Source organism: Muscardinus avellanarius (genome assembly GCF_963383645.1).
Source record: "Muscardinus avellanarius genome assembly, chromosome: 1".
NCBI lineage: Eukaryota > Metazoa > Chordata > Mammalia > Rodentia > Gliridae > Muscardinus > Muscardinus avellanarius.
This window is the reverse complement of record NC_137786.1, coordinates 163,533,415-163,548,588: the sequence shown is the minus strand read 5'-3', so window position 1 is coordinate 163,548,588 and position 15,174 is coordinate 163,533,415. Positions and strand designations below refer to the sequence as shown.

Here is a 15,174-nt window from a genome sequence, read left to right as displayed (position 1 = left end):
GCTCTCCTGCAGCAAAGCGCTTGATAGGTCGCTGTCTTAACAGATTCCTGGTCAGCCGTCAAAAAATAGAAGCAGCGTTTCTTAAAAGCCCATGTTTTCTAAGGCCACTAGAAGAAAATCTGACAAAAAGATTAGTCGTCGGTGTCTTCGCCGGTTGCCGTGAAGTGGCACTATGAATCTCAGGGTTCCCTGACGGGTGTCCTCGGCATCCTCTCCCTCGGGTGGGTTCTCACGGTGCGTGTCGTGTCTCTGCGTCCGTCCGTGTGGACACGGGGGTCTCTGCCCCGCACGTCGATCCAGCGTGGTTTCCAGGGGATAGTCACAACGACGAGGAGCTCTGTGTGTAATCTCTTATGATGAGAGTGTCATATTTGGGAGAGGATGGGATGCAGAGGGCCGACTCGGACACGGGCGAGTTGGGCGTGGTGCTCCCCGAGTCCACCGAGTCTCTGAAGGGGGACGGCGGGGTGAGGGCCACCAGCTCCTCCAGGTCCGGCTTGGCGGCGGGCTCGGGGGCCGGGGCCGGGGTCTCGGGGCCGGCAGGGGCTCCGGCCAAGGGCTGCGCGCCGCCCGTGACCTCGATGGCCGGCAGCGGCTGGATTTCGGCGAAGGTCGTCATGGTCGTGGGCAGCTGGATCTCTTTGGGGATCAGGTAGGACGAGCAGAGCGGGGCGGCCACGCCGGGGGGGCCGGGCGCCGCGGTGGACAGCATCATGGAGTTGAGCTCGCTGATGTTGGCGGTGAAGCGAGTCACCACGCTGCTGATCTGCTCCATGAGCGAGCCCTGCGAGGAGCTGCTGCGCGCCGCGGGCTCCGAGTGCAGCGAGGGCGCGTCGTCCTCCGTGCGGCCGGCCAGCGTGCTGATGGGCGAGGGCGAGCGCGGCCGAGCGGGCGCGGGCAGCTGCTCCTCCGCCTCAGACACGTCGTACAAGGCCTTGGCGCCCGCGTCGGGGGGCTCGGGGCCGGCGGGGGCCGTCCCGGTGCAGCCCGCGCCGCCCGCGCCCCCCGGGGAGCCCGCGCCCCCGCCGCCCGTGCCGGCGCCCAGCGCGCGGCTCTCGGCGCTCTTGGGGAAGGGCTTGATTACCGCCGTCTGATTGGGGTTCTCTTTCTTGTTGATGTGCACCGACAGCCGCTGCCACAGGTGCTGTCCCCGGCTGCTCTTCTCGTTCTGGGCCCACGTGACAGATTTCCCATTGGAGCTGCGGAGAGAAGAGACAGGAGAGGGGATTCAGTGATGTCCGGAGGGGCCTTCCACGAGGCTTCCTTAGTGGTGGGCCACTATGGGGACCAGGGACAGAAGGAACTTTCTTATGCTTTTAGGAATTAAGCATCGAAAGGACAGCATGAAAAAGCCCTGTCTGATGGTGCATGCCTGCAATTCCAGTACTTGGGGAAGCCAAGACGGTAGCATAGCAGGTTGGAGAACAGCTTCAGTAACTTAGCGAGATCTCCGCTGCAAAAGGGAAGAAAAGAAAAGAGAAGGAAAAGGACATGGGTTGTATCTCACAGTAGAATGCCCCTGGGTTCATCTCCAGTTACAAAAGAAAAGAAAGGAGGAAAGAGGAAGGAAGAGGCATCAGGAAAAGATACTGAAAAAAGTAGCCTTTGTTTCATTCTGAGCTAGAGACTGCTTTATTTGGGTCTGTCATTGCCATGAAGGGGTCAGAAGACGCATTTATCGGGATTCTGAACCCACCCATGAGTGGAGATGCCAGGGTTTGCATTGTGGCCCTGTTGCATGCCTATCACAGAGCAGGGCTTTCAGAGTTAGGGATCATTATAATAGGACCTAAACTCACCCCAGAGAAAAAGGAAGGAGTGAGAGAACCATGGGTTACCAGAGAGTGGACAGTGGTTCCAGGTTCTAGCAGGTTACTACATATCTAGGATTTCTGTCTGGTTTTATTTAGTCTGGTTTATTTGCTGGAAAGTATAAGCTTAATGAACACATACACAGATTGCTAATGAATTATAATTTTTCTACTTCACAGAAGTTCTTGCAAATTTAGTCTTAAGCCTACAACTTGAATAATAATTCTACAGAGCACAGTACATTGCCTTCGGCACCTGGCACAGACATATCAAATTAGGATCTTGATGAGTGTTGTCTTGCTAACATGGCTTTTTAAAGGTTTTCCTCCCTTTCTTCTCTCCCAAGCAGTCCTTATAGTCTCTACCCTGGCTGTGAAAGCTGCTCTGGTGAAGATATCGTTGATACTTTAATCTCAGTCTGTACCCTCCTGACCACCCCAAACAGACACAGTAGGCTCCTAAACTGCAGACCCTCTGTCAGGAGCCTCAGGTGTGGCCAGAGGATCCAGTCTGAGCTGCAGGGATACTACATGGACAGATCTTGGTGTGACTCCACGTCACTCAACACACACACACACACACACACACACACACACACACACACTTCCACATCTCACACTTGAGAATTCTGTAGTGTGAGATGTCCCTCATCCCCAAACATCTCTTGGGAAGGGTGAATGAACCCATTTCCAGGGTTGGAGATGGCTTTGCATCCATTGTAGCAGAAAGGACACTGCCAAATGCTTGTCTTTTCTATTGAACAGTTTCAGGATTTGTTTTTCCATTTTTTTGTTGACCTAACCTGACGTCTATTGGGTTTGAGTGCATTATTGTTCTTTCTCTCAAGTGTTTACTAACTTGTGGAACATGACCCAGAAGAAATGGGCCAGGTTATTTGTGAGATTCAATTGTGAGGATGGTTGCCTTTCTCTCCCACCAGCAGGGTAAGGAACAAGCATTTTGGGAGGGGCAATTTGCCTTTCAGGTCACTGAGGCCCCTTTTAATACAAAGCATGGGCTAGAAACCAGAAACATAACTGGATTTATTCTACCAGCCTTTGTCCTAGGGATGTTTTGCTTTTAGCAGAAAGCTTTTGCAAACATCTGCTTTTAAAAGTCTCTTTCTGTCCCTCTTTCACCTCTCCAATGCTTTTAGTTTACTGTGGTGGAACATAGCTTTGAATGTTAACAGTGACAGTCTTTGGAATCACACATAGTCATGCCCCAGAATATGACAGCATATTGAAAAATCTTTTGATGGATGTGCTAGAAGAAATACATCCTAACCAACCAGTATTGAACAAAATAGTGACAACTTGTTTCCTGGCCAAGCCTTTGATCACAGTGCCCTTGGCTGTGAGCGAGAGAGAGCGCGCTAGACCATCTGAATAGCATAGTAGGCACCAGAGACATGGAGCCCAAATCTGAGTGCTTGATTTTATCCTCTGCAACATGAAAGATTTATTTTTCCCAAGGAAAATGAGAACTCATAAAAAAGAAAAACCTACTCATGATATTAGACTCTTTATTAGTAGAGTGTAGGGATATTGTCTGTCTTTTTCAGTGACAGTAGAATCTTAAGAATTTTATGGATGGATGAATGGATGGATGGATGGATGGATGGATGGATGGATGATGGATGGATGGATAGAAGGATGGATAGGTTTCTTCAGTTCACAGGGCCACTGTGTAGTGTAGTGCACAAGAAATCTTCATACCTGGGTTCTAATTCTGGATCTGACATCCTGATGCTTGGGAAAAATAATCGCTTTAAGCCTCAGCAAAAAGCAGACAGTGTTTCATTTGGTAAAGGTTGCCTTAAGGATGAAATGAGACAATACAGGTGAAACGGTAGAGCAAGGAAAAGTGTCTAAGATGTTCAGTTTTTGAGTCCCCTAGGACACAACATGTCAGAAAATAAAAACAGTGTTCTCAGTGCCAGTTTGACCCCTGGATTAAGGAAAAGAGAATTCAGTGCAAAGTAAAATATGTCATAAAGCCTTAAAGTATTTCTCCAGTAGTTTCTCCTTTATCTGAGCAATTATAAGAAGTATTTGAAGTCTGTGATTCTTGCCCTAAATTGTCTCCCTGGGAAATGACATCTACTCCCACTAAATTCCGCATTACTCCACTCCCTCTTTCCTCTTGTGCTTTCTTCCCTCTTCTTGCTTGAACACATATTATCTTTCTTTCTATCTTTTTTTATTTGACCTTAATTTTCTTGAATAACATTCTCCTCCTTCCAAACCCAGTTAGGCTAGATTCCGTTCTTGCAGCCCCATGCATTTAGGCATTTAATAACTCTTTGTCTCTTTAACAAAGACATGTCTCATCTGCTGGGTGGGTGTAATAAAGGCACAACCAGAGGGTTTGCTGTTTTCTGTTCTGTCCATAGTACCTAGTGCACTGTCTAAAACATGGTAGGTACTCAAAGTATTTTAAGGCTCATAAGTAAATAAATGAATTTTATTTGAAAAAATCCAGCCAGGCGTGGTGGTGCACACATGTAATCCCAGTCCTCGGAAGGCTGAGGCAGGAGAATCACTGGCTCAAGGCCAGCTTCAGTTAGTGAGGCCCTAATAAGGTTGCAAAATAACTTAATATTAATGAATTTTTTGGTTTATTTCTTTATTTGCTTATTATGTAGTTCCCTTTGTGTTCAGTGTATATAGAACACAATATTTGTATATATTTGCTTAGTTCAATATGAAATGCAGATCTTGGTATCTATAATAAAATATGTTTGTGTTACATTAGTGTGTGTGTGTGTGTGTGTGTGTGTGTGTGTGTGTGTGTAGGGCAAATTTCTCAGTAAGGGATGCCAAAACATACTTCTTGCTATTTTTCAGGAACTGCTAACCCTTTTTCAAAATATAATGATCTGTTATCATTTGTTCTTTATTTTATTTTATTTAATTTTTTGTGGTACTGGAGATTGAACTCATGGACATTCTACGTCTGCACTATACCCTCAACTCTATTTTTTATTCTTTATTTTAAAACAGGGTCTCATTAAGTTGCAAAGAGCTTCACTAAGTAGCTGAGGCTGGCCCTGAACCTTTGATCCTCCTGTCTCAGCCTCTCAAGTCCTGGGATTACAGGCCTGTGTTCTTGAATAAAAAGATAAGCAGTGTTCCAACAATGTTCTTTGAGGGTTGGGTTTCTTTTTGCCATTGTTGTTTACATTTCGGGTCTGCAAAAATGATACCTTCTACCTTTATTTTCTGGAGTTTCTTTTTTCCCTTCCATGTAAGATATTTCGAGCAGGCTTTGAAATTCAGCTCAATGACCTCTCGAGTTTCTCTATTCTTCTTCCCAAACCTGAAGAAGTTAAATCATTCTAATGCAATGGCTGTTGCATCCCATCATTTGTAAGTAAACATTAATAAGGAAAAGGAGTTTATTTGGGAGACTGAGATAGGAAGACCCCAAGTTCAAGGACAGCCTCAGAAACTTAGGGAGTCCTTGTTTCAAAAAAATAATAATAATGAAAAGGGCTAGAGGTGTAACTTGGAAGTAGAATGCCCCTAGGTCAATATTGAATGTCTGTCTGTCTGTCTGTCTGTCTCTCTCTCTCTCTCTCTCTTTCTCTTTCCAAACCTGATTAAATTAAAACATAGCTATTTATAGCTAACTTGTTGACAAACAATTTAAAAAGCCATGATGATGTATGCATTAGTGATATGTGCACAGTAAAAAAACACTGAAGTAAGAGGGAATTAAATCAAGGACTAAATTGCTTAATACAGATAATAATCAAAGCAATACCACCTCATATTTGCATAGTGCTTTATAAAGTGCTTTTAAGAACACTCTCTCAAAAATGGTGGGTTTAACATCTTTATCCTCCTTTTCCAAAATGAGAAAAACCAAATCTCAGTGAGAATAGGTAATCTGCCATATACAGTTACAGAGTTAGCAAATGGCAAAGCTAGACTCATACATTTCATGAATTATAACTCCAATCTCCACGGCATCACATGTCCACATTTTCTTTTTGAAGTTAGCCCTCCTTATTTTGTGGAAGAAACAGCTCAGGTGATATCTGGAAATAATTAGTGTTTGAAGTACATAACCTTGTCATTTGATTTATATTCCTTCTTACCCTATGCTTTCTGTACGGCTTAATCATACACTTACTAATGTACTCAACGAAGCACCCTTTATCTTTTTGGTCATTAAATTAAATAGCACAAGTTGATTAGACACCAACATTTATCAGAGACAATGACCGGATGCCCTGAGGATGAAGGCAGGCAACGGCTCTAACCATATAATTTAATACTGTTTGACTGTTCTTGGTCTTTTTGTTCACGCTGTGATGCAATGAAAGCACTTCCGTGCAGACAATTCTAATTCTCTCATTTTCTCTTTGACTTATTTTGGAATTCTAATGAGTGAGAATGATATAATTGCAGGGATAACCTTAAATCCAGTCCACTTTGAAAATTTTGATCTTTCAACAAATATTGGCAACAAATGACGTGTGATACCTTTGCAAATGATTTCATTCGCCAATGCTTATAAATACTGCCAATGAGAGTTACTGATGTGTGAGATACCTGCCGAGGAGCGTAAACTCAAATTAGAGAAGATATGTACAGAAAAAGACTAACAATACTAGATTCTCACAGTAATGAGGTTGTTGGACAGGAGGGGGTTGTTTTACTCTTCCTTTAGGACATGAAATGAGGAAGAAGATGGGTGGCTGGGTGGCAGTCGTGGAACAGAGAAACAAGAGGTTAGTCCATTGATTCCCAGGAGAGAACACCTCACGAGGGATTCAAACATTCACCAAGGAGAAACCACTGCTAGTAGGAGAGGTCAAATAACTGCTTTCCTTCAAGTGACAGAGTGTACACAGGCTTGGAAAAGTTGATAGGTTGTAGTGAATAACAAAAAGAGAGCGATAGACATTGTTCTCCATGAAGGATAATGGTGACAGAAATTCAGAAATCTACAAGGAATATTCAAGAGATAGCCAGTTTGACTGTGTAGGAATGGAATAGAAAGTAAAACATTAGCAGGTGGATACTTCAGAACTTCTTCCTCACCACCCCACCCTACAAGGATCTACTTAATTATTCTTTCTTTTTCTATCTGAATAACTCATTAGTAAGTAACCTTGGGCTTTTTAATCAGTATTTGAAATGGAAATGTGGCCTAATATATTAGACCACAGATATGCAATTATGATTTAGATACAAATGCAATCCATATGCTTGGTCAATACATGAATGAAGAAAGAAATAATTTATGGCTTTTTTGTGTTATTCCTCAAATGTAAAGAGCCTGTGTTATTACTGAATGTTTATGCATTTGATCATCTTTTCTTGATTCAACAAATGCAGACGGAATGCAGACACCATGTCATTATTTCCTTAAATCCTCATTCCAGCCGTAACCATTGATATTGTTTTTGATCTAGCTCCAGTCCTGGTCCTACTTCAGGAAAATGTTAAGACCCAGTTGATATGCGTTAAGTTAATTAGTTCTTCAGAAAATGAGGAACGAAGAAAACTGACTTAAGCAAGATTGTGGTGTGTGGGGAAGATGAAAGAAGATGAGGATACAATGTTAAGATGCTAATAAATGTAGAAAAATTAGGATTAATAGGATTATACTGACAGGAAAACTGTCTTGAAAGAAAGATATTTATTTTTGCCATTTTTTTTCCTGTTGGTATTAGAGAAATTCAGAGAGAAAGTTGCTAATGGGGAAAGAAGTTTCCAAGAAAGATTTGCAAATAAAGTGGGGCTTAATGAGGCCTACAGATTGGGGATGTTAAAATAACACAGATAAACAGTAAACAGAATTAAATTAATATATGTATTCCAAATGTGGTGAAGAAATTAATTCCATATGCGCAATTCTATGAAACCCTCCCCACTGTTCTTTTTTTTTAAACACATTTTTATTGAACATAAGTGGTATACATTTAAACTATATTTGGTGCCCTCTCCCCCCACCCCGCCCCTGTTTTCCCTTCCTCCCTCCCACCAATGGTCCCCACTGTTCTATAAGGCAGATTTTAATCTCTTTCTTGGTAGCAATGGCTTTATAATTCTATGACAGCTTCTCCAGAGAATATCCCTTAGCAGTCCTTTACCTCTAATAAAGTCCTTATACAAGGAGGGCCACTCAACCCTATTATAACTCATCTTTGGCTTAAGAGTAATAGGAATCAATTTTTGACAGTTTACATGTTGCCAAGTATGATGGGGCTTGCCTGCAATCCCAGTATTTGGGAGGCAGAAACAGCAAGATCACAGGTTTGAGGCCAGCCTCAGTAACTTAACTTGCCCTCATCAACTTAGTGAGACCTTGTTTCAAAACAAAAAAATAAAATAGAACTGGGGGTGCAGCTCAAAGGTAGAACACTTCTGGGTTCTATCCCAAGTACCTAAAAAAAAAATAGTTACATGTCCAACCTGGATGGGTTTTAAAGCGCCTAGTGGTACTAGTACTGCTGTTACTTTCCCCAAGAGTGTTCATAAAGAGCTTTACTAAAGTAGCATTGACACAGCAGCAAGTGCTAAGCTTCAGCATTTCATGGAGCTCTTGGAGTTTTTTCCGCCCCAAATTAACCTCTTTCATTTGATTCATAATTCAGTTACCTAAACTCAACCCTTAAAACTAAACTACTCCTTATCCTGGCATTTAAGTTCTAGGCTTTAGTCAATGTCTTCAAAATAAGATTAGAAGGAGTTTTATTAGTTTTGAGTATCTTTTCCAAAACGGGAACTGCCTTCCCCAGAAATCACTATAAAGCTTTGATTACAATTGAGGGGAGAGACAAAAAAAAAAAAAAAAAAAAAAAAACAAGACACAACTGTTTTGCAGCTGTGGGCCTGTGCAGCCAAAGCTACGTAGAAGGATTCAGCTGGACTGAAACTTTGCATAAAACTTGAAAATGGGGTGGATGGTAATGAAGGGGTCTAGAAAATAACAACTCCCATTTGACTAGAACTCTTTTGCTCAGAAGTTGTTATACCCACTTATCATATTTAACCTTTACAACAGCTGTCTTACATGGCACTTTTCAGTGTTATTACCTATTTACAAATCAGCTCCTGCACTAAATCTGAAGCAACCCAAAGGAGGAAGCTATATGCATCTTCTGAATATAGTACTTGGTGCAGATCAGGTGGGCTGGGAGTTTTCATGAAAAGACGTGAATTTATACCATCTTGGATGCTTAGTGTATACAGGTATCGAACGGTTCCATTTCCATCAATGAAAAACTGACATGTGTGGAAATTAACTAAGTTGCCCAAGTCAAAGTAAATGACAGAACAATGCTTTATAATTCTAATCCAAGGAATGTGGAACAATTGTTATGCCTAGAAAGACTATTTCATATATTTCTTTGAAGTTACAGTAAGTTATACTTACTGAACATTCAATGTTATATTCAAAGGAAGTTATACTTACAGAAGTTATACTGACATGCAAAAGTGAGTAATAGACATTAAAAAGTAAACTAATGTTAAAGAATCAGTTCAAAAGACTCTTAACACATGACATTAAATAAAATTATTAATTTAGATTTTCAGAGCATTCAGCTTTGCTGAATACCTTTTGACATTTCAATTTTACCCACCAAGTAGGGATACAACAATGAGAATAAGTGGACACAATCATTAGAATTTATCTTTATCTTAAAGTGAGACTAAAGGCAAAAAATATCCTTCAAAATTCTGACTTTATTCATGAGAGCCCAGAGCTCAGACTTGACTACTTGGCTAGTTGCTCCCTTTTTTATTATATCAGGAACTACTTTGGATTTTCTTTTTCTGTTTTACAGGAAATAATAAGATATGACTTTATTGTCTTAAAAATATGGAAATATATATACTTCTGAGTTATTTACAAAAACCTCTGTGTGTGTGTGTGTGTGTGTGTGTGTGTGCGTATTTCAGATTCAGAGTAGACTTTGCTCTGATTTGGGCTCTACCACTCACCTTTTTCCAAGATTAAATAAGACACAATACAGACAAAGCACTTAAAGCAGTGTCTGGTATATACTCAAAAAATGTTGGGTGCTTTTATAGGTAATTATAAGAGAATATAGATTTGAAATAGATAGATCATGTTATTGAAATTGTTTTGTTATTATTAGCTTTCATTTTACTTATCCAGAATTGATTTTTGAGAACACAATTATGGTGATAAGGGATGGAGGGATAAGATAAAACTTTCCAGCTCTGTAACCTTAAATAATAGTGCTAAGTTTTATTGAATGTCTAATGTGTGTCAGGGAGGATGCTAAGTGTTGCTTTTGAATAATGTAATTTAATTTTCATAGCATGAAACTAATAGAGGTTCTCTGCTCTCTTTATTTTACAGAACATAAATAATAAAGAGTTAAAAATGGCACTTCAAAGTCTTATCCAACTATAAGACCTACTGATCCAGGTCTTATGGTTGCTTTTATTGCAGAATTTTCATAAAATTGCTCTACTACGTAGGTAAGATTTAAGATATGTGAATCATGGAAAGAAAAAATGCTTTCCTCATTTGTTCTTAATTTAATACACAACATAAATGAAGGGACTAGGATAATGTCTGATACATAGTACTTATAGAATAAATTATAAGTGGGAGTTCTAATGTATCTCTAAGCAATCAGCTGGCCTTCATTGCACTGGAAGGGCGAATATTTCTCTGAAGACTGAATTTTATACAATTGTGTGCCCAGCCTTTCTGAAGATACAATTCAGATTTGTTATTATTTGGCTTCAACTTTTATTTTTGGACTGGTGATTGAACCCAGGGGTAGGTATTCTAACTCCAAGCTACATCCCCAGTCTTTTTATTTATTTGTTTATTTTGAAACATCGTCTTAAGTTTCTGAGGGCCTTGCTAAATTGCTGAGGCTGGCCTCCAACCTGCAATTCTCCTGTTTTAGCGGCCCAAGTACTGCAATTACAGGAATGAATCACTGTGCCCAGCAACTACTTTTACTTTTATTTGTGCTGGTATAACTATAGTTTATGATATGGAATAAAGAGTTGGTCTGAGCCATAAACTCTCCTTTGGAAGATGGCCTTCATTTTGTATTATGCTTATCAGCTTTTGTTTTCTTACTTTTATCCAATAGATTACAGATTTTTAAGGGCATTAGTGGTATCTTTCTCATTCATTTATCTGTAGACTCTTTTAGGTGCTTGGCTCAACATAGGTACTCAATACCTTTGGGCTTCAACTATTCATACTTTCCACAGCAGGAAAGGTCTGAGCATATCATACCTACCTGTGCCTTCCTGAAATAGTATCTTGCTGTTTTGCCTTTACATTAACATTTTTATATGAAGAATACTACTACATCACTACTACCAGATTCTGTAAGGCTCCATTAAACATCTTTACCCAGTAAAATTAGAGGCTGCGTATATACTGAAAGAAAATCGGTTCCTCAACTGAATGAAGTTAATACTTCACATGCCTGATATAATGAATTAGCACTTTCTTTTTGTTCATCATAAAAAATAACCTCGTATCACCCTCCTTCCTTCTAGCACCGTGGGGGACTATAGATCTATTTCTTTTGACTAAAGGAGCTCCTTCTCTCAGAGAGACTGGGAGGTTTATAATCTTTTTCTCTCCATCATGGAGCAGAACATGAGCACCTCAGGATGCAGACTCTGACAAGTACTCCCATGGCATGCTCCTGCTGAGTCTGCAGATAATAATCCTCTTCTTTGAAGTTTTAGTCATTCCTGAGGGTGAAACACCTCAGGATGAAGTCACACTGTAGCAAGGTTTAGAGACTTTCTGGTTTTCACAGCACCTGCCTCAATAGGGTTCTCTTTCACTTCTCCCACAATCAGAAGATTCTGCTCTGAAATGCACCTTGACTGTCCACTGGAAAATATATAGACATTATAATTTACTCTATATTCACATAGAAGGGGAAAAACTCTTCATTTATAGGCAAAATTGTAATGTAATATTTCAGGAAGCTAGAGTGTTAAAGGTAATTATGATATGCTCCATTCTTTCCCATTTAAGGGTGCAGAGAGTGGAGGGCATAAGTGGGGAGCATCCCTCTAAGCTCCTAACAATGCTGCAGATAAGATAACCATGTTCTGCTTTCCTAGGACTGTAAGCACTGCTAAAGTCCTCTCTTCACCAGTCAGTCTGGCTCTGGGAGCATCATTCCAGACATGAATTCATAAGGTTCTGTTCACTCTATAGTTTCATCATAGAAAATACAAGGCACGTGAGATGCAGAGCAGTATTCTTGGCTTTCTCTGGTTACCTAAATTTCCCATAGCCCTTCCCTGGGAGAGCACACTCAGGAAAGGTCACAGAACCAGCCCAGATCTTTTCCCAGTAGATGTGAGGCTTGACTATGAGTCTAGGAAACAACTGGGGGGATATGGGGTGTATAAAAAAGAAGGAATTATCAGCTGATACTGAAAGTACCTATAATCAACTCATGTCCATAAATTTATCCCTTTCACAGTCTTTGACTTCTGACTAAGCAAATTAGAATTAACTAGTTCAGCACCTTACTTAGAAACTTGTTTTCATCAGCCGGGCGTGGTGGCACATGCTTGTCATCCCCACACTTGGGAGGCAGAGACAGGAGGATCGCGCAGGTTCGAAGCCAGCTGCGTGTGCTGGCTTAGGAGACCCTGTTTCCAAATAAAAATGTAAAAATAGGTCTGGGAGTGTAGCCCGGAGGTAGAAGGGCTTCCAGGAACCCCAGTACCACCACCAAAAAAAAAAAAAAGTGTTTTCATCAAAGTTGATATAACCTCTATTAACATTCATTTTAAAATTATTTTTCCAGGTCAGGTATAGTGGCACAAGCTTGTAATGCCATACTTGAGAGCTTGAGACAGAAGATCCCAGGTTTGAGGCCAGCATCAGCAACTTTCTTTTTTCTTTTTTTTTTCTTTCTTTTTTTTTTTGTTGTACTGGGGATGGAATCCAGAGGCATTCTACCTCCAAGTGATACTCCCTGCCCTATTTTTTATTCTTTATTTTGAAACAGGGTCTCCCTGAGTTGCAGAGGGCCTCACTAAGTAGCTGAGGCTGGCCGCGAACCACGATGCTCTTGTCTCAGCCTCCCAAATGCTGGGATTACAAGTGTGCACCACCAAACCTGGTTTAGCTTCAGCAATTTAAAGAGATTGTCAAAAATTTAGGAAGACTCTGTTTAAAAAAAAAAAAAATATATATATATATATATATATATATATATATATATATATAAGATATAAGGGGCTGGGATTATAGCTCAGAGGTAGAATGTCTCTGGGTTTAATCTCCAATACAAAAAACCCATAAAATTTGTTTTTCCTGGATAAATGTCATTGTGCTGCATATTTATGTAAATAAATATAATGTTGGAAAAATAAGAAATGGAAAGGCCTTTCTTTTTTTGTATATCTCTATCCTATTTTATTCTATAAGGGAAAGCTGATTTAGAGGACAGAAGGACTTCTTTCCAATTCTCTTTCTCTTTCAATATGTCAGGTTTTATTTAGTGCTAAGGAAATAAGAAGGAAGAAAAATCAGAAATGAAGGATTATTTGTTCCCAATTTGTTCTGCTAATCTATAGGGCTGAGGTCATTGTAACAGCATAGTGTCCTTTCTGTAGCGTGCACTATTCCTCTCTGCCCACCGGGACATGTCAGTGGAATAGGCTTTGTAATTACCTTTGCTATATCCACATAACTGAGGAAACAAAACAGTTAAATGGTGTCCTGTTATTGTAGAAAAACATGTACTGTTGTTGAAATAGATTTTTTATTGAATTGGCTACCTCTGCAGATCTGAGCCTGACCCGAGTAATCTTCATCTGTTTGGTCTGGGGTCCCCTTCAGTTTGTGTCCCCTTCTGTCTGTACCTTTTACCCCATTCTTAGTCAAGAGAATCTTGACAGCTTTGAGAAAAATCTAATCTCTTATTTGATTAGATCTGAGAGTTCTGAGCAGTGATTAAACACTCCTAAGAACATTGCATGACATAATTAAGACCTATTGCCTGTTACGAATAGCTCCATGTCATCTCCTTGATAAATGCATTATTCTAAAAATAGCAGTTTGTGGACTGACTAAACAGGAATGATCGAAGAAACTTGTTATAGGACAGATTCCTAGGTTGTGTTAGCCATGATTTCCCCTAGTATGTTTGATAGGTAGCTAAGTATGCTAGGTTTTGGAACTCCAGTTTCAGACTTCAAGTCATAAGCCACTCTGGACAGAGCCCCGGAGCCCTCAGTTTATGCCATCACTTTCCCTTTGTCCAGTCTACATCAGAGTTGTGGCCCTAATTTTCAAGGACAGGATTTACTCCATGTCATCATGTCTAAATGAAAGGAAACCAGGAGACCCAAGAGTCATCTGTTGTTTTATTCCCACAAAACAATCTATGGAAGTTCATTCTCCAGACACACTGAGATCCAAAGATGGCTGTACAAAGGGACTGTGGGCAGATGGCCATCAGCATACCAATGCGCACACATATGTTCCCACAAATGTACACCTGTCTCATTATCTGTCTCTGCAAACCATAAAGTTGGCCAATCTCTGGGTCAGAGTGGCCAAGACCATTTAGGCTAAATATTTCATAGTTTCATGCACCATTTTTACAAACTACCATGTGAATAACCCCCAGGGGTTGTACAATACAGTAGTTCTTGGAAAAGCTAAGTGTTATTTTGGAAACAAGAAGGAGCCCACCACTGAGGAAGCAAACACAATGTTTTGAGGGTAAAATTTCAACAGGATTCAATGGGCGTCTCTACTTAGGCAGCTCAGTCTCAAGCTCTATTCTCAGCACATGCAAAGATACATGTACATTCTCTACTCTCTGGACTCCCCCTTTGCTCAAATGCAGACTTATTTGGAACAGTTTCTCTCCACACTTCTGTACCACAGCTGGATTGGGAAATTCCCCAATAAATCAGAAGTAAATCTTTAGTTCTTGGTGAGTGATTTCTCAGCTGAAGGCTCCTCCAGCATTCTGGAACTGTTTAATGACCATCTTGATTGCCTTTGTCTCCAGAGCCCTTTCCTTGAAACCCAGTCCCATGCAAAAGCACGTTCATTTCATGCAACACAGCTCAGTTGATGCTTATATTTTCGAATACCCCAGTCTCCTGGGTACCACTCAGTAGTAAGTGCCTACTGTGAAGGAGCATGCATAGCGCAACGACAGGGGTGTTCATCACCAACACAAGGAAGTAAAGGAGCTGCAAAGCTAAAATCGCTAGAGGAGGATCAGCTTTCCTGGTTTCAGTTCAAGAAAATATCTTGCCTCTACAGTCCACTGGTTTGGCATGGTTTTTGCCCTTGGCTGGGAGATGCTGCATTCGACATTAGTCAGATCATTTTTCAGGCTTG

The 15,174-nt window shown here is 40.8% G+C and overlaps 1 protein-coding gene across 2 annotated transcripts in view; it reads right to left on the bottom strand.

Moving 5' to 3' along the window:
* Positions 1-319: 319 nt before the first annotated feature.
* Positions 320-15,174, bottom strand: part of GRM5 (glutamate metabotropic receptor 5) — a gene marked incomplete at both ends in the record, with an annotated part of 485,189 nt that continues 470,334 nt past the window's right edge. For both annotated transcript variants that reach the window (XM_080699847.1, XM_080699846.1), the window contains one exon: positions 320-1,199. In XM_080699847.1, coding sequence (XP_080555973.1) covers positions 320-1,199 — 880 coding nt within the window. The remainder of the gene's footprint in view (positions 1,200-15,174) is intronic.